At 36.6% G+C, this 18,814-nt stretch overlaps 3 protein-coding genes across 3 annotated transcripts in view; 2 read left to right on the top strand and 1 right to left on the bottom strand.

Annotated features, from left to right (window-relative positions):
- The window catches only part of LOC107659710 (paxillin-like), a 47,499-nt gene extending 45,878 nt beyond the window's left edge, over positions 1 to 1,621 (top strand). Inside the window, exon 10 of the mRNA XM_016448829.1 lies at positions 259 to 1,621. Coding sequence (XP_016304315.1) covers positions 259 to 525 — 267 coding nt within the window. The 3' untranslated portion in view covers positions 526 to 1,621. The remainder of the gene's footprint in view (positions 1 to 258) is intronic.
- Positions 1,622 to 5,104: 3,483 nt separating this feature from the next.
- LOC107659617 (osteoclast-stimulating factor 1-like) lies at positions 5,105 to 12,074 on the bottom strand. The gene is made up of 10 exons (XM_016448660.1): positions 11,850 to 12,074; positions 9,538 to 9,584; positions 9,392 to 9,442; positions 9,210 to 9,273; positions 8,312 to 8,365; positions 8,123 to 8,230; positions 7,334 to 7,383; positions 7,061 to 7,139; positions 5,797 to 5,895; positions 5,105 to 5,699 (listed from the first exon to the last, which is right to left on the bottom strand). The coding sequence occupies exons 1-10, from the start codon at positions 11,881 to 11,883 to the stop codon at positions 5,641 to 5,643; spliced, it is 645 nt and encodes a 214-aa protein (XP_016304146.1). The 5' UTR covers positions 11,884 to 12,074; the 3' UTR covers positions 5,105 to 5,640.
- A 2,288-nt stretch (positions 12,075 to 14,362) lies between these two features.
- areg (amphiregulin) overlaps positions 14,363 to 18,814 on the top strand; it is a 12,429-nt gene continuing 7,977 nt past the window's right edge. The window contains exons 1-3 of the mRNA XM_016449740.1: positions 14,363 to 14,402; positions 17,057 to 17,279; positions 18,360 to 18,518. Of these exons, the coding sequence (XP_016305226.1) occupies positions 14,363 to 14,402; positions 17,057 to 17,279; positions 18,360 to 18,518 (422 nt within the window). The remainder of the gene's footprint in view (positions 14,403 to 17,056; positions 17,280 to 18,359; positions 18,519 to 18,814) is intronic.

The following is an 18,814-nucleotide window of genomic DNA, read 5'->3' as shown; positions in this document are numbered from 1 at the left end:
TATATATATATATATATATATATATACGTATATTAATTCATATAGACGTGATCAATCGTAAGCCATGCTGCTTTCTAGATATTGGTTTTGGAAGATTTGTGTTTATGTTGCTATCTGTGTGTTTTGAATGTATGCACATTTTAATATCAGACGTTTCTATATTGCTGCATGTATTATCTGTGCTGTTTTATTGTAGCATTATTTGAATCATTCCTGCATAACTGACTGATGTCTGCGTTTTCACTCTGTCCTCCACAGGAGTGTTTCATTCCGTTTGTGAACGGCAGTTTCTTCGAGCATGAACGGCAGCCCTACTGTGAGGCTCATTACCACGAGCACCGCGGCTCCCTCTGCTCCGGTTGTCAGAAACCCATTACCGGCCGCTGCATCACCGCCATGGGCAAGAAGTTTCACCCCGAGCATTTCGTCTGCGCCTTCTGCCTTAAACAGCTGAACAAGGGCACATTCAAAGAGCAAAACGACAAACCCTACTGCCAAAACTGCTTTGTCAAGCTCTTCAGCTAGAGTCTGATAGTGTTGAGGAGAGAGTGTTTGAACATGCACGCCAATATCGAAAGTCCCAAGGGTCGAGTTTTACAGTTCGTCACAGTGTCATCTTGTGACGATAGTGAGCATTACACCAGCTTGTACCTGTGCCAAAGCACTGTCAGAGAAGTGTAGATCTTCAGGGAGGCTATGACGATTTTTAACAGCCTTTTTAAAATGCTTTCCCTGGATCTAGAGACTAAATTATGGTCCTTAAATTGTGTGGAGCTATTTTAGATATTATCGACTGCATTGGACAAATCAAGATGTATTTTTATACTTGTTACACACACACTGAGCTTAACTTGAACATGCGTATGCACACTTCTGTTTGCACATTTAGGGCATCTCTTTGCTGCTGTCTGGTATAACACTCTCTGTTATTCTGTTTCGCTTCTTTTCTCCACTGGCCACATCAGGTTCTTCTTAAAGGTGCAATAACAGCTTGGCATCATCAAAATCTCAGTGCCATATTCTGTATATTTTTCTAATTTTTGGTACTCAGAGTTTGCTCAGCCCTGATTTTATTGTGCATGTATTTCTCTGTCTGATCACTTTATAAAGTGTGCTCTTTGACCTTTTTTTTGTTGATGATTGTTTCTATTTTTATATTCATGGGTGGTCTTTGTTTTTCTGGATGGCTGGAGTGGTTTGAGCTGCCATCCTTATGCCTTTATGAGAGTTTAACTGTGGAACCAACTTACTTCTGCTGTTATAATTACATATTTTATTCTTATAAAACGCCTTCTTAAAGAAACCAGTTTGGGCCCAGATGCCTGTTTCGTTGAGTATGTGGTAATCCACAATGTGCCTATTGCCACTAGGCATGTTTTGTGATTTACTTACAATGATTTTTGTCTTAATTTCTTATATGTAATGAGTTTGTGATGCACATTTTCCCCCTTTTTCACTTCATCCGATTTCCTACTGTATGCAAGTAAATTAAAGTCTTAAAAATTTTCTTTTTCAGGGTGATGTCATATTTTGTTCTACATTGACTGATGACTTGCACATTGTATTTAAAACTTGGGATCTAAATGGACTGTACAAGACATTGAATAAACACCAGGATCTGAATTTATGCATCGTTGATTTATTTGCGGTGTTTACATTGAAATCTCATTAAAAGCTCGCAAAATGTTATGTTTTCTATCTGTTGTAAGTTCATTTTGTATAAATTCCATTCCTAGGGAATAAATGCACTGATAAAGTGTATACCTTGAATGCAATGTAAGTCACCCTGGATAAAAGTGTCTGCCAAATGCATAAATATAAAAGTTAATATTTTCCACATTCCACTAAAATAATCAGAATGACATTTTATAGTATGATAAAGAATGTTAAGACCATTTGGCTGTTACACTAATCTGGCTTTTTAGAGCCACCATATGATTTAATTGAAAGCCCCTTGCTAATATGCATTCAATATAATGTCTGAGCTCAGGCCTGTGGTCAAAATTAAGATTTAAAACAAACAAATCACATCTTGAATATATTGCACACTAAAACTACTGATTTTTACCTTTTGTTGCATTAGTGTATTGTTCAGTATCATAATCTAAAACGCACTTTCAGCAGAACAAATGGAGAAGTCAGCAAATTATTTCAGAACATTCTTTTTTGTTCAATTGGCAAGATGTAATATGAGGCCACTAAACTGCAGTTACTTTGAAAGATCTTCCAGTAAATGCAATAGGTGGGTCAATGACCTTATAGTTCCTGGTTCAGAAATAAACTAAATCTTCTGAAACTGAATACAAAATCACTTATATATTGCTTAAAAGACTGGACACACATACACTCTTTATTATTAGCATTACATTACCTTGTGCATATATAGAATAAGAGTGAAGTAGTAACCTGTAAAATAAACACTATTATTTAATTTCTTTGCCATTAATCGTGTTGCTCTCAAAGCCAAGAGTTCATAAAAAAGCGGCACAAACTAGACGCAAATGTAAGTTAATAAGGACCACACCACAAACACATCTGTTTTTAAGCCAAATGAAAAAACTAGATTGCAACAAGGTTTGTGGTTGACCTGACATCATGTTTTAAAGGGTTAGTTCACCCAAAAATGAAAATTCTGTCGCTAATTACTCACCCTCATGTCGTTCTAAACCCGTAAGACCTCCGTTCATCTTCGGAACACAATTTAAGATATTTTTGATGAATTCAGAGACCTCCATGACCCTCCCATAGACAGCAATGTAATTACCACGATCAAGGTCCAGAGACGTAGCAAGGAGATCAGTAAACTAATCCATGTGACATCAGGGGTTCAACCGTAATTTTACGAAGCTATGAGAATACTTTTTGTACGCAAAGAAAACAAAAATAACGACTTTATTCAACAATTTGTCTCCTCCGCGTCACCCTGGTGCCATTTTGGAGAATATCCACTGAACGTAAACAGCGTATGCTATTCTGTGTCAGCTGCGTCACGCGGATACGTTTTCCACGTTGTTTACACTTTGATTTGAATGAAAACAATGTATCTGCGTGACGCAGCTGACACAGAATAGCATACGCTGTTTACGTTCAGTGGATATTCTCCAAAATGGCACCAGGGTGACGAGGAGGAGACAAATTGTTGAATAAAGACGTTATTTTTGTTTTCTTTGCGTACAAAAAGTATTCTCATAGCTTCGTAAAATTACGGTTGAACCCCTGATGTCACATGGATTATTTTACCGATCTCCTTGCTACGTTTCTGGACCTTGATCGTGGTAATTACATTGCTGTCTATGGGAGGGTCAGAGAGCTCTCAGAATTCATCAACAATATCTTAATTTGTGTTCCGAAGATGAACGGAGGTCTTACGGGTTTAGAACGACATGAGGGTGAGTAATTAATGACAGAATTTTCATTTTTGGGTGAACTAACCCTTTAATGAAAAAAGCGATCCGAAAATCAATCTATCATTTACTCGCCATAAAGTTGTTCCAAACATGTATGAATTTCTTTCTTCGGCTGAACAAGAAAAGATATTTTGAAGAATGTGGGTAACCATACAGTTTCTGGTCACCAATGACTTCCATAGTGTTTTTTTATGAAAAGTCAATCTATATGGAAGTCAACCAGCAACTTTTTGGTTACCCACATTCTTCAAAATATCTTCTTTTAAATTCAACAGGAGGAGGAAACTTCACAAGTTTTGGTGTGTGTGAATAACAGAATTTTTATTTTTGGGTGAACTATCCCTTTAAAACATGTTAAAAATGAAAGCAATTTCATTATGAAGATATAGAAGAATATAATCAACTTACTCAGTTTAATCATGCCATTTTGAAAAGTAAGGTTTAATTAAAGCTGCAAGCAGCGATGAATGGGCCCTCGCACCCGGGCTCACCGCCAGCGGCCGGCTTTAGTAAAACAGTCAACGGCGAGCAATATGGATTTGAAGTGGTAAATATAGGAGGAATATGTCAAAGTTATTTATATGTGCCAATCTTCCGCCAGGGACACGCCCCTTGACGAAAACTCAAGATCTTCGCAATTTAACGTCACAAAGGCCTTATGATGACCCTCACCAAATTTGAAGATGATCCGAATAAAACTGTAGGAGGAGTTCGTCAAAGTACGAGGCCTGGAAATGTCAAAAACTGCACAAAAATTGTACAGTAAATTCAAAATAACGTGCATCCTGTTGGGTTTTGGATTTTGTATCATGAGACTTTTTTGTAGGTAATGGTCTGTTACGCACGTGTACCGATTTTCGTACATGTACGAATAGTTAGGATAACGAACTTTAAAGATATGAGAAAATTACTGTTATCTTTTTTACTGTTACTTTAATAAATCACCACAGCAAAACTGTTCAAGCTATCCAAAATCCATCCACAATTTAAGTTCCTCAATGTTTTGGCATCATGTAGGCAAAGTTTGGTGTGTATAGCATATTTCTCCTCTGAGGAGTATGCATTCATTTACAGCCATATTTTTCCAAAAATCCACATTCAAATCAAAATAGATGACTTCCTGTTGGTCCTAGCTAATTACTGTAAATTAGAAAGTTGTCCGGCTTGATGAGAACAATATATGTACCACGTTTGGTGAATCTGAATCAAAATCACCAGAAAAGAATATTCAAGTTTGACATGTTGCCGTGGCATCAAAATTTTAGATATCAATATCCTCTCAACAGTTTTACATCGGCATTGTTTTGACATTAATCTGATGAAGTTTGAAGCAAATCAAGTAAAAATAAGATGCTGAATTTAAACCATTTTGAAAACGACACACTTCCTAAAGCCAGTTGGTGGCACTATATCTTTGACTCCTAATAATAATAATCCTTAGAAAAACAATAGGCCCCTGCGCCTTAGTGGCTTGGGCCCTAATAAGAAACGGAGCAATTCCAATAGGGTCCTCACACCATCGGTGCTCGGGCCCTAAATATAATCTTCTCTAGTATGTCCCGTGTTGAATAGCACATGATAATCTGATTAAATATGATGTAAAGTGGTGAAACACTAAAATACAAAATACATCAACCGTAAACTAGAAAATGGCTAAATTAATGCACACAATGAAAAAAAACGACATACAAATACCATTATATTCAAGCTCCAAGCTTGAGTCTTGCATATCAAGCAAAGGCCACTGATTTATTTGCATAGTTATAGCATTCAGATTTACATGCATCTCAGAAGCTATCATCAAGCACATCTCACACACACACACAAACAGGTAAAATGCTCAAACGCACACGCTAACCACATACACGTGCATAAAACTTTTCCAATAAAGACCCAGTGTTCTGAGACATTCTGGGCGATCTCCCTCTTAAAGAAGGCACTTTAAAATCAAAAAGACAGTTCTATGGAATAAATACAGTTAAGAGAGGAGCAGCAAATAGAAGAACAAATGTTCACTGTGTCCATCCTAAACATGTACAGAACAGACAAGTACTGCAATACGTTTACAATGAACTGGAATGAAGAAAGTTGAGACAATCAGACAACGACAACCAGCTTTCATATCCTCCCCACCTTTGTAAGTAATGTTTCTCGCACATATATTCTGATCTATATACATGTTGTGTTGGAATGAATGTAGGAATGAATGGACTTTATTAGTGCTGCTCTTCTCTCAGTCGGAGTCTTCATCATCGAGATACTCCTCCGCATTACTGTGGGTCCGCAGAATCACTGCAGATTCAACAGAGAGAGACAGTTAAGTGTGAATCTCTCTCACAGGAAGTGACATCTGAAGGAGGTAACTGAAAGGAGACACCTTGTGACTCACCTCCTCCCAGTTTCCTCTTCAGCAGAGAGGCACATTGTGCATTGGTGGCCATATCCAGAGCGGTCTTCTTCTCATTGTTAACCACGTCTGTCCTGGCATCTAGAACAACACATATGCAATATAAACAATGCAAAAAAATATCAAACATGCAGATACCGATACAAAAAAAAAAAAAGATGTCTTTGTACTTGATTTTTTACATTTCAATTACAAATTGATTCGCCATTGATTTAAACCGGATACGTGTCGCAACAAAACTAGATCACTCCCGTTAAGGCTTTATGTAAGAATGATTTTACAAATCTTTTTACATAGAAATTTGTTGCGTTCATGTGTCATGGGGCCCATTGTTTGTCAAATTATTCCACTATTCTCACATAATCCGTGTGAAGTTAATTTGAATGCAGCTGGATTTATGTTGAACTTGATTTATTTTACTAAAGTCGAGCCTAAATAATCCAGTTTGCTTTGATACTCAAGACATTCTCTATGAACAAATAATGGAAATGCTACAGGAAACCCTCAAACTTACCAAAATTTAATGTGTAAGATTAAACATAAGACCCAAGAAAACATTTACATTTATTTAGCTATCAAATGTGGCTGCACTAGTAATGAATGTAAAGCCAAATTCTTTTAAGCACTGATATTGGGTCACTTCAAGATGAAAATGCAATTAATTAGGAGCTCAATATTTTTGGCTTAATGCTTACATTTTCCCCAAGGAGCACATGTGCTCCCAAATTGAAAACTTTAGAAAAAGAAAAAAAAATTTATGCAACCATTTAACTATTTATAGGCCTACTTTAAACAGTAAACACCATTATGTAAACACTGTCATAATTCATCAAGCCGATCATAAGCAAATGATTGCCTTAAATGCTCTGAAACCACGATCATGTAAAGCTCAACAGTGCCACATTTTTATTTTGAAATGTGCAGCACTCATATTTATTTCAGAATGTTTTCTATATTTAAATCAGCCTTTTGAAGTATTATAATAACAATAGGCTTTTTCGCGATTCCTGCTTTTAAAATGATCATTAAGACGTTTGTTATACAATTTAGGACATTTAAGACTTTTTATGACCTTAAATTTCATAAAACTGAGGACTTTTTTCATTCACACACATGCTCCTGAATGCATGTTTCTTTAGTCGCAAATGCAAGTGAAATACTCTCACTGTCAAGCCCTGCCCCACCCTAGTATCACATATATATACAAGTAGATGTTTCTAAGGGAAAAAAAAACGAATTCACTCACTTTTATTAAGCAACATCTCAGCTATATCTGAGTAACCCTTCCAGGCAGCTGCGTGTAGAGCCGTGTCTCCCAGTTTATTCTGTTGAGGAAATGCTATTTATTACGAGTAAAATTGAGTAAAGAACATTAAGCATTGCTTCTGTTTCAGTCACTTTTTGCATACAGACCTTTGTAAGCTTATCTCAACTGTGCATTTTAACAAATTCAAATGAAATGCATTCGATCTCAAGAACAGTGATTGATCAAAAACATTTTAACCAACATCAGATTTACCTGCTGATCGAGCTCACAGTTCGGCTGACTCAGCAAAATCTCCACCACATCTAAAAAAACACAATAGGTTAAACGTTTTGTTGTATTACAAATTTATAAAATGTTAAATCTAGGTTCCAATGTAATAGAATACATACTGAAAAAGGTATGTACCTTGTGTTTTACATTTTGAGGTAAAAAAAAGGATGACCTTTCTAAGGAGATCAAATCAAGAAGCCCAGGTTTCTGAGATAATGACCTTTTGTCTTTATGCTCTTCCTGACCATCTGGCTTTTTAAGCTCAAAGCACAGCTGTACCTTTGTCTCTGTGATAATGCGAAAGTATGGCGATACTGTCAGACTGATTGGATCAGCACCTATGCATTGAATGACACTGTTATACTGATGAGATCAAGGCTGGGAAAATGCCTGTGTCGGGCTGATTCCTGTACTTCATTTGCATGCTATGGGTTAGATTGTCTCCACCTCTACGGAATGTATCCCGCCCCCTTAAAATGTATATAAACTACAATGTATCACTACGTTAGTCAGACTTTTGATGACTGCAGCGCCACGCAGCGTGTTCTCAATAAAGAACTCTGCTGAAGATACCCAAGAGTCTCCTGGTCTCTGCTTCGACGAGGAAAAAGTTTCCTACAGTTTCATCTTGCCACTATTTGCCACTAAGTGCCATTATTGGACAAAACAGGCTTAAACCAGCGTTCTTATAGGCTGTAAGTTTGTGCAAAACTGTTGCAGATTCAATTTTAAAATGTGAAAACAATTAAAGCATGTGTGCATCTTTTATACCTTTATGTCCTCCGTGACAGGACCAGTAGAGAGCGGTGTTCCCAGCTTTGTCCAGTCCGTTGATGCCAACCTTATTATCCAAACACTCTCTGAGCCAGCTCAGATTACCTGCATTCACACACAAAACATTTGATTGTTTCACCATGTTACCAAATAAACAAAATGCTAGATAGGTTTCTATTTGGGTACCTCGCTTGGCTGCTTCATGCATGGGGTTGTCTATGGACTCTGCTTGCTCAGCCACTGGAAAAAGGCAAATCACATCAAGATAAGAATGATACACCCACAGATGCATGTATATCAATGACTACAGGATACTTTAACCCAATTTATTGTCATCCAGGCAAATTTAGGTAAAGCTTTGAAAAGTAATAGCATATAATGCATAAAAAGAGAACTTAAGGTTGGGTTTTGTTCCAATCATTAACCCCCATGTGTATGTGCAATAGTAATAGTATTTCTAGGATTTCTTTAGCAAACACCACTGATTATCTCTAATAAAACTTTCCTGATGTCATAAAAGACTGTAAAAGTCACGTTTACACATTTGTGACCCTGGACCACAAAACCAGTCATAAGGAGATTTATACATCATTATACATCAAGCTGAATAACTAAGCTTTCCATTGATGTATGGTTTGTTAGGACTATTTGAAAATCTGGAACATGAGGGTGCAAAAAAAAAAATCGAAATATTGAGAAAATCGACTTGTTGTCCAAATGAAGTTCTTAGCAACGCATATTACTAATCAAAAATTAAGTTTTAATATATTTACAGTAGGACCAAAACCAAAGAGATATTCTTTATAAAAGTTAAGACTCTGCCAAGCCCCCCTAAAAAGAGGACCTACAATAATGTACAGTATTTGAAAAGTAATGTGTTTTTTGAACATTAAAGTATGTTAACATATTCTGTTACACAAAATACACAAAATAATGATCTTTAAAAAAGCATCATATGACCCCTTTAAGACTGGTTTTGTGCTCCAGGGTCACATTTTACAAAAGCCAGCTTTACAGTCATCGAAGATGTTCTAATAAATTATCGATGGTTTGTAGGTTCTAGTTTGCCGCTTGTTTTCCTTACCATAATTACTGGGAATAAGACCAGTCCTTCCCCTGCATGTCCCCTTCCACCAGTTACTGTCACTCTGAAAATAAACCCAGCAATCAGTACAAAATCACCAACACTGCCATGAATATAATGCTCTTTATCTCCATAATCACAGGAGGAACTATCAGTACTTCCAAGCGAGATTATAAACTTACTGTATCTGAGATGTACAAAATATCTCCTTCCTCAAAGTACAGTTCATCTGGCTGAAAAAGAGGAAAATATACATGATGAGCTCAATTCAGGCAAGCTAAAACAACCGAAACCAAAGGGAAAGAGTATAACTAAGAAGGAAACTCACCGTCCTTGGGTCAAAGGTGAATAACGCCCTGTACACCTTGACCTGACCTGTTGAAAACATACATTTGTATGAATGTTACTGATGATTGTACAGTGAAGCATTCTTTCACACATTTCAGCTCTAGAGTTGTCTATGTTCTGCTCATTAATGACAGGCGAAACAGATCAGTAAATATTACACCTGTTAAACCTTATCTTTACCTATCAGCCCAACCATATGCAAAACACCATCACATCTACAACCAGGTAGTATCGCAGAACTAAACGCAGCTCAAATGCAGGGCAAACCACATGACACAGAAATGTGCGTAAGTGTCCAAGCCAGCGGAACCCAAGCCATGAGGCCTAAATGTATAAATAATCAAACCGTTACAAGCAAGAACTAAGGGCATTTCCTGACTGCAAAGGTATTTCCATTTGGCCTATAACAAACAAGTGAGAAGCCCTGCTGAGCGGGATCCAACCGGCCCCTCCCGAACTTCCAGATCAGGCTCTGAAATAGAAACACTGGCCTCCACTGGATATAATCATTCTGTTTGCCCCCAAATTACAGTTACAATAAATTGTTAAGAAGTGTAGAAGTCACTTCAACCAGTCGCAAATCTTCTCTGCAATACTGACAATAAGATGTTTCTTAAAGTTGGAGGGCATGTCCGAGGTTCCCCTAGAATCTACACCACATTTTAATATTACACTATTAGTGTAATAGTTAGTGTAACTTGAGTTTGGCCACTACTAAACAATACTGTGTTAAGTATTCCAAACATCCCATCTCACGCAACTGGCCAAATTTGCATGCTGGACGTCACAGACCCATATCCTGGGCAAATTGTACTAAGAGGACATCCTACGACTTGAGACAGGACCGATAAATAGTTCAGTTCAGTTTTCTAAATAACTGGTTCTTTAGTATCAAAACTACATTTGTGACCATTTAGACCAATCAAGTGATTTTGCATGAGGGAATGGCATTATTATTAATAAAAAATAATATATAGTCATAATAGTGCTGGGCGGTATACCGGTTCATACCGAATATAATATTTATAGTTCGTCTGTTAATATCACATGCACTTTTTTGTTTGTTGTTTTTTTTAGTTTGTTACTCAGACGCAGGCAGTGCGCTGCATGAGACAGAAAAGTAATCTAGCCAAAACAACCGCATAGCCGCTCTTTCGTGTAGATGCATGTTGATTTTATTAGATGATGCTGCGATTATAAATGAGAGTGACTCCTGGTTAACATGTATTAAAAGGGGTCGTGTTTATTCACTATTTAGTGTGGTATTTTCTGACAATATTCACTCATCATAACAGTAAAATAGGGCATTCTAAGTCAATATACTGCAGTATTTACTCTCTCAATCAGTAGAAAATATGATTAACACCCGGTCATGCATGAAAAAAAAATACCGTCTTGTACCGTGAAACCGGTATCATTTTGAAAAATACCGTGATATAAATTTTTGGTCATACCGCCCAGCACTAAGTCATAATGTGCATTATTTTTTAGTTCTGTAGTCTAAAGATATAGGTATTATTGTGTCAAAAAGCAGAAATAAAACATTTGATCAGTTCTGCAAATCTGTTATTGGTTGTTTAGATATGAAAATAACATGCATTGTACCAGTTGTGAAAAGATAATATTGGTCTAGCTCTACCTACAACACGTATCTTTGACCGTGCATAAATCACCAGTCCAAATGTCATGTTATTTTGCACACATAAGCACAGTGAAGCTGCTCTTTCATATGGGGAAGTAACTGTGAGACAATAGCTGTGACTCAAAACCGTTGATCTGTCGATCTAGTCAACATTTTTGGGCATCATAGGAACATTTTTTTTTTTTTCAGAATGAACCGATTATAGTCAAAAATGCGTTGTGCGTCTACGCTGACCAAACGCGCTGTGGTTCTGAACCACAGCCAATGGCTGGCTTGAGTGATTTTCTCTTTCCAAACCCATTCCTGCCATCTGTGGCAAGGCCTTTTACTATTTTTTGTCTTGCTCTTTGAACCTTTAAGCTAAGATGTGGTGGTTTGCGCATGTTAACCGGCGACAGGCGTGTAAAACGCGTAAAAGCTCAACGAAAGTTGCGCTGCTTTGCGCTGGAGAAACGCCAAACTCCACCCGCAGGAGAAAGTTCACGAAGACCCAAAATTGCATGCTCTTATATACATTTCATTGTACGGCATCGGAAACCAGCGTGTTTGTACAGCTATCAGACAAATAAACAACGCAAAAACGTATGAATAAATAATGAAACTTTAGTAGGCTTGCCGAGGTAGGCTTTTCCTCCACGCGCACCTCTTACCTGGTTTAGCTGGTTTGGGGGGAGGCTTTGACATTTCTGAACTTTCCAAGGCTTTTAAAGAAGACTTCCGAGTTGTTTAAGATAATAATACGTAAAAACGGTATTAAAAACTGCTAAGAGTGCAAATGAAACAGTCTATCGTTGCTATCTTCCTTTAGGCGCTATCAATGAGGAAGCGTGAAGGAGCCCAATGCGGAACAGTTGCACTGCGCATGCGCAGAACTCTGAAATTCCGTACTGCCCATATGACAATTTTACTATGGTAACATAACAATAGTTACTATGTTGCATATAAATGCATATAAAACAATTTATTTGAAACTTAGATATAAATCTATTTGCTACAAATTATAAACCATATGGGACTGATATATTTATCACTTTTAATAATGATTTATGTACTTGAATTTTATTCTAAATATGTAGTCAATTACGAAACTGCAAATGATTCATTTTCTGTTTTTGCAATATGGAAAATAACATGTCTATTTTGTTGGCTTTAGTTCTGCTATTATTTCTATAAATGATTGTTGAAATGATTGAATGAGGTTTGATGTAAGTCTTAGATTTAGGGAATGTATTAATAACATTAACCAACATCGATGAATTACACAATGCTTAACAGTAGTGTAGACAATAACAAAACATTACTGACAAATATCAAGATAAACTTGTCTTTTTAGACAGCATGCATGGTCAAACAGTGGTAAGTTAATCTAAAGTACTAAAAAAAATAGTAAACAAATGCCGGACATTTTTCTGCACTTTTTTAAAAACTCCTTTTAATACACTCTAAAAAATGCTGGGTTAAATACAACCCGGTGCTGGGTAAAATAGGGACAAACCCAGCAATTAGGTTGTTTTGACCCAGCGGTTGGGTTACTACCCAGAAGGTTGGGTTAAACATTTAACCCAACCACTAGTCAAAACAACCCAATTGCTGGGTTTGTCCCTATTTTACCCAGCACTGGGTTGTATTTAACCCAGCATTTTTTAGAGTGTACCTAGCTCACAAATGAAACCATGAGTATGTGTGTAAACCTCTAGACTTGTGAGGAGACACATAACATTGGTCTGCACCAACAAGTTGGTTTACATTGCAGGCAAGTTTTAAGGAGCTGCCTCAGAATAGCTCTGCTTTTAGTCATTTCTGTTTTAAAAACTGTACACTCTAAAAAATGCTGGGTTAAATACAACCCAGTGCTGGGTAAAATAGGGACAAACCCAGCAATTGGGTTGTTTTGACCCAGCGGTTGGGTTACTACCCAGAAGGTTTGGTTAAACATTTAACCCAACCGCTGGGTCAAAACAGCCCAATTGCTGGGTTTGTCCCTATTTAACCCAGCACTGGGTTGTATTTAACCCAGCATTTTTTAGAGTGTAGCATTACATCCACTGTCCATGTAGACCTGTCTATTATGTAAGTTCTGAGCTAAAAAAGGATGTTCGATGTTATCACTGAGTACATGGAATTTTAAGAAAGAAAGAAAACTCACTCTTACCTTTGTAAAAAATGGACCTCTGTACACATTTTCACTGTATTTTTAAAATTACATAGGATAATGTAAAATGCATTTGTAAATGCATTGCTTTTAGTCAAAAGTTAAAAGGAGTGAAACCTTTGCTTTATGAATCCAGTGGTGTCTCAAAATATATTTTACTCTTATTTAAATTCTGGTTAGCAGCTAATGGGATGTTTAGTTTGTTCTGTGTTAATGGTTCAGGGTCATTAGCTGAAATTCTCTTCCTTTTGGGCTCTTCAGAAACTCATTGCCATGCAGATGTGAGGGACATGTTGCACGGCAGGTGACTCAAACAGAATTTAAAATGCACAAACACGTTTATTCATGGCTTCATCTAAGAAAACCGGTTGTTCTTCCAGCTACCGCTCTTCTGTAGAGTACCATAGTTTTTTGGCCTGGAATTTCAGGGACAGTAATTAATGACCCACGAGGCCGTGTTCACACACAGGCACAAAATGTGTGTACTGGTGGTATTTTGGCTTCTCTCTTTATCTGTTCATTCATTCTTTTTATTCCAGACATGATGTCTCATATTCCATCCCAAATATTTCAAAGATCCTCGGCCAAATTCAGTTCCAGTGACCCAGTGTACCTAAATCTGAAGCACCTACATCACTGCATGTAAAACGTCCTCACAATTGACCATTAAAATTAAAATAAAGATGGACAATTTTCATGTTTATATCGCATTCAGATCTCAACAGCAAATAAAAAAGTGGAGGTACAGTATTATAAACATTCAGCTTCATAGCTCAGGGACGTGAAATGGAAAATTAATCTCACATAATGACTTGTGTATGAATGACCAGTGGATATATTCTACAGGTGGACTCTCGTCAAACATTTATCGTACAAAAGGTGCCTACAAACACACACAAACACACATTATCTGTGTGTGTGTGTGAAGGGAAACCTCCCTATAAAAGCTCCTCCTGGACGATAAGTACATGACAAACAGAAACTCAACACAGAACTCAGCTGTCAGCTGCCATGAACCTACAGTGCCTCTCCTCTCTGCTGCTCTGTGTCGGTGAGTTGCGTTTTCTCCATCCCGATCTGACCCTGTGTTATATTAGATTTGACCTGTCAGCTTCAGGTGTGCCACGGTAATAAAAAACCTGGAAATCGTAAGGGAATTAAAACTGTGATTTCCAGTTCTGAAAAAATAATGGAAATTGATACAATCTTAAAATGTTGTGGGATTTTTTTATGCGTGAATATATGCATTTCTAGTTATGCTTTGCTCTAAAATATTTATATTGCTTAGAAACTTTGTCATTTTGATCACAAATTATGTAAAATAATTGTTAAAATCCTTGTCCAATGATAAAGTAACAACTGGAAAAAATGATGAAAAGTCAAAAAGTGGGTGAAATTTGCAAGATATTCTCTTCCATGTTGAGTGTAAATTATCTACAGTTGCTTATTATTATTTATTCGTTTACTGTATTTTAATTTCACTTTGACAACTGACAGAAGACAATCGACTGATGAATATGAAAGACTCCAAGATAGTAAGTCTCTCGCTGAGTGAAGTGTGGTATTGTGTTTGTGTCTCCTGACAGGCAGGCTTTGGGAAATTGACTCGACCTGTAGTAACATGCCTCTGAATAGCTGTGAGCTCCGGCTTTTTTTCTATATAGGTGTATGCCAGAACACCACACAGTTTAAATCTCGGCTGTCTGTTGTCATGTTCGACGTCACAAAGCGCTTATTGTTAATGGCAAAGGACAGAGAATTAGGGCGTCACACCGACTGGGTGAATTTTACAAAAAGAACAAACAGTTCATGTTTCACTCTAAAATAAAAAGAAAAATAAGAATGCATAGTGAATTCAATGAATAGAGTAGGTAAGTAAACTATAAACATTTAAATTGATTGCATGCAATAAAACAAAAGTGTGCAACAAAATGCTGAAGAATTCTGTTCATTGTGTGTGGGTGTGTGTGTGTGTGTGTGTGTGTGTGTGTGTGTGTGTGTGTGTGTGTGTGTGTGTGTGTGAATTTCTTTGACAATTAAATGCAGAATTCCAGTCAGTAGGAGTGTTCAGATCAAATGCATTTGCTCAAACATTCTCAGTGTAGACTTGTTTGACTGCAGCCGTCGCCAGATGATACCTGTGAGAGAAGCGCACATACACTACTTTAAAATGTCTGAATGTCATTGAATTACCACATATTTAGTTATTAGAAGAAAAATAGCACATGCACGCTTTTCATGCAAAATATTTGACAACAAAGTTTGTTTAATATAGTGATGTTCTAAAATAAAGTGTTTGTAAAACATTAAAGGAACATGTTAATAGTTAAATGTGATGAAGAATCAAATATGTGCAGAATAAAATGCCATGCAAAATTACAATTAGTGCTTGATAGACTGGATCGGATTGCCACACACCCAGGGCTGGTGGAATTTGTTCCTGCAATTTTCAGACAATGGCACCTTCGATTACTACAATTCAAGCCAAGAGGAAATCAAACGGATGCCTGGTCTTTTTGTTCATTATTCCAAGGTTGACTTTGTAATGTTTCATCAAAACGTGATGATCAAAGCTTACTCCACCTATGCAACAACGTTACCATGGTTACTTAAGTTTCAACCCACAGATGTTGGTTGTGTTTCGGGATGGTAGTAGTCCTTCACGTTCACATTCAGGTCTGGCTCCATTCTGCTATATAACGCCCACTTTTTTTTGATCCCAATCAATTCCTGATGGATAAAATCAAGTCCCAGCCTACATTTTTTCTCGCTGAATAGCATGTTTCACTGTGGAAATGAATCACATGGGTTGTGAACACTGAGACCTCCTTTGATGCAAACATTGTTTTATGTTGTCTTAACCCTGACATATGAAATAATAGTCCGAAAAATCTATTTTTTTAATCTATTTATTTTTAATGGAATAGTTTATTGATTTTATTGCATGATATAGGCATGATATATAGAATATGGAGGCAAAAAAAAAAACAACAACTCAATTTTGGCCCAAATTTGGTGCAGTTGCTTATATTTATATGGCCAAAAAGTAAGATGATAGCTTTAAATTGAAATCTTTATATCAGTACAGCAGACTATATAAAATGCATATAAATATCAGTTGTCACTCTGTATCTCCCAATAATATGATATTTAAATGCTTAGTTTCATGTTTCACTCTAAAATAAAAAGAAAAATAAGAATGCATAGTGAATTCAATGAATAGAGTAGGTAAGTAAACTATAAACATTTAAATTGATTGCATGCAATAAAACAAAAGTGTGCAACAAAATGCTGAAGAATTCTGTTCATTTTAATTAAATAAATTAAACAAGCAGCAAGTGTAGAGATATTTGGTGAAAAGGATCATACTTGCATCACTGTTTTACTGTATTTATGGCAACATTTAATTAAACTTTTAAAACTCAAAGTATAGAATTCAAATGCCAAAAACATTAAAGTATGAATCTTTCAGAAACCAAAGTCAGTAATAGAGGAGAAACAATAATGTACAGTATGTGGAAAATAATGTGTTTTTTGAACCTTAAACCGCATAAACACATTTCATTACACCAAATACACAAAATAATGTTCTTTTTAGCAACATCATATGACCCCTTTAAAGAACCACTTTAAAGAAAATTAAAAGTGTAGAAAGCAAATATTCTCACACACATTAAAGTTTCTCATATATCTTGTGTCTTTCAGTAACCCAAGTCAGTAAAGGAGACGAGCAGAATCACAAGCGCGCTGGGCGCAAAAAGAACAAAGGAAGAAGAAAGAATAAAAATATCACTCCTGTTCAGCCGAATCATACGCTCAGTCACAGGAGCCACAGCACCACCGCTGACCCCTGCCTGACCTCTCACGTGGACTACTGCATCCACGGCCACTGCACGTACCTGCGCGGCCTGAGAGAGCCTGTCTGTGTGTGAGTGACACTTACCTACAGAAGCTTGTTTCCACCACGGGATAAGAAATAAAAAGGTAAATGCGACTTATCTCACAATTCGACTTTCTTTCTTGCAGTTCTGAACAATTTCTCAGAATTGCGTGACATAAATGCTGAATTGTGAGATATAAACTTGAGAATTGTGAGGGGAAAAAAGTCAGAATTGTGAGACAATTACCTTTTTTTCATGGCGGAAACAAAAAACACAATTGCAAGATGTAAACTCAGAATTCAGAGAAAAAAAGTCAGAATTGTTGATATAAACTCAAAATTACATCTTGAAATTCTGACTCTTTTTCAGAGAATTGAAAGATAGGCCTATCTCAGAATTGTGAGATACAAAGTCTAAATTACCTTTTTTATTTTTTATTTCATGGCGGAAACAAAAAAAAAAATGAAATGGTGAAATGTAAATTCAGAGTTCTGAGAAATAAATTCAGACATGCAAGAACTTGACTCTGTGAGATGTAAACTCGAAATTGCGAGTAAGAAAGTCAGAATTTTAAGGTTTATGTCTCACAATTCTGACTTTTTTCTAAGAATTACGAGATATAAACTCAGAATTGTGAGATATAAAGTCTAAATTTGTATTTGTTATTTCATGGTGGAAACAAAACAAAAGAAATCACAAGACGTAAATGCAGAATTCTGAGAAAAAAAGTCAGAAATGTGAAATATAAACTCAAAATTGCAAGATTTTGCAAGAGAAAAAAAGTCTGAATTTGGAGTTTATGTCTCGGAGTTCCGAGTTTAAATCTAGCAATTCTTACTTTTTTTCTAAGAATTGCAAGATTTAAACTCAGAATTCCGAGACTGGAATTCTGAATTGTGAGATAAAAAATCACAAGTGCAAGCAAAAAATAAAAATAAAATAAAAATCTGAATTGTGAGATAGAAAGTCGTAATTACCTTTTTTATTTATTCCATGGCAGAAACAGGCTTCTATACTTCTCTGCATGCACACTACATGGAATTCACATAAAGAGTTTATAATTAATGAAATTCAGTCAACATTGCATTAACGTTGTGTTCAAGTAACGAAAGTCTGATTTATTTCAGATGTAAGAGAGGTTATGATGGGGAACGCTGTGGGATCCAGCTTCTCGGGACGTCTCGGGACGAGAGCAGCACTGAAACGACCCACACCGCGCTCGTCATTATGGCTGTCGTACTGTCAGTCATCAGCTGCCTAGCCATTCTGCTCATGGTCTGCGTGCAGTAAGTACATTCAGTGCTAAATATACACCCACACACACTCATTCATCTTTCACACACAAAACACACGCCTGGGATATAATTGGCACATATTGTGACAGCAGTTTGGACACACCTATTCATTCTTTATCATTATTATTGTAAATCATAATAAGTCATTAATACTACAAGATAACTCTACCCAGCTAATGTTCCAATTAAGTTTCCCATTGTTTCTGAATGTTCTCTGAACATTCTAAACATCAGTTTTAAAAACGTTTTTTCTTTGTTATGCGAATATTAAAGGGGTCATATGATGT

The sequence above is a fragment of the Sinocyclocheilus anshuiensis genome, unplaced genomic scaffold (genome assembly GCF_001515605.1).
Source record: "Sinocyclocheilus anshuiensis isolate Anshui unplaced genomic scaffold, SAMN03320099.WGS_v1.1 scaffold433, whole genome shotgun sequence".
Taxonomy (NCBI): Eukaryota; Metazoa; Chordata; class Actinopteri; order Cypriniformes; family Cyprinidae; genus Sinocyclocheilus; species Sinocyclocheilus anshuiensis.
This window is presented reverse-complemented; position numbering and strand designations above follow the sequence as displayed.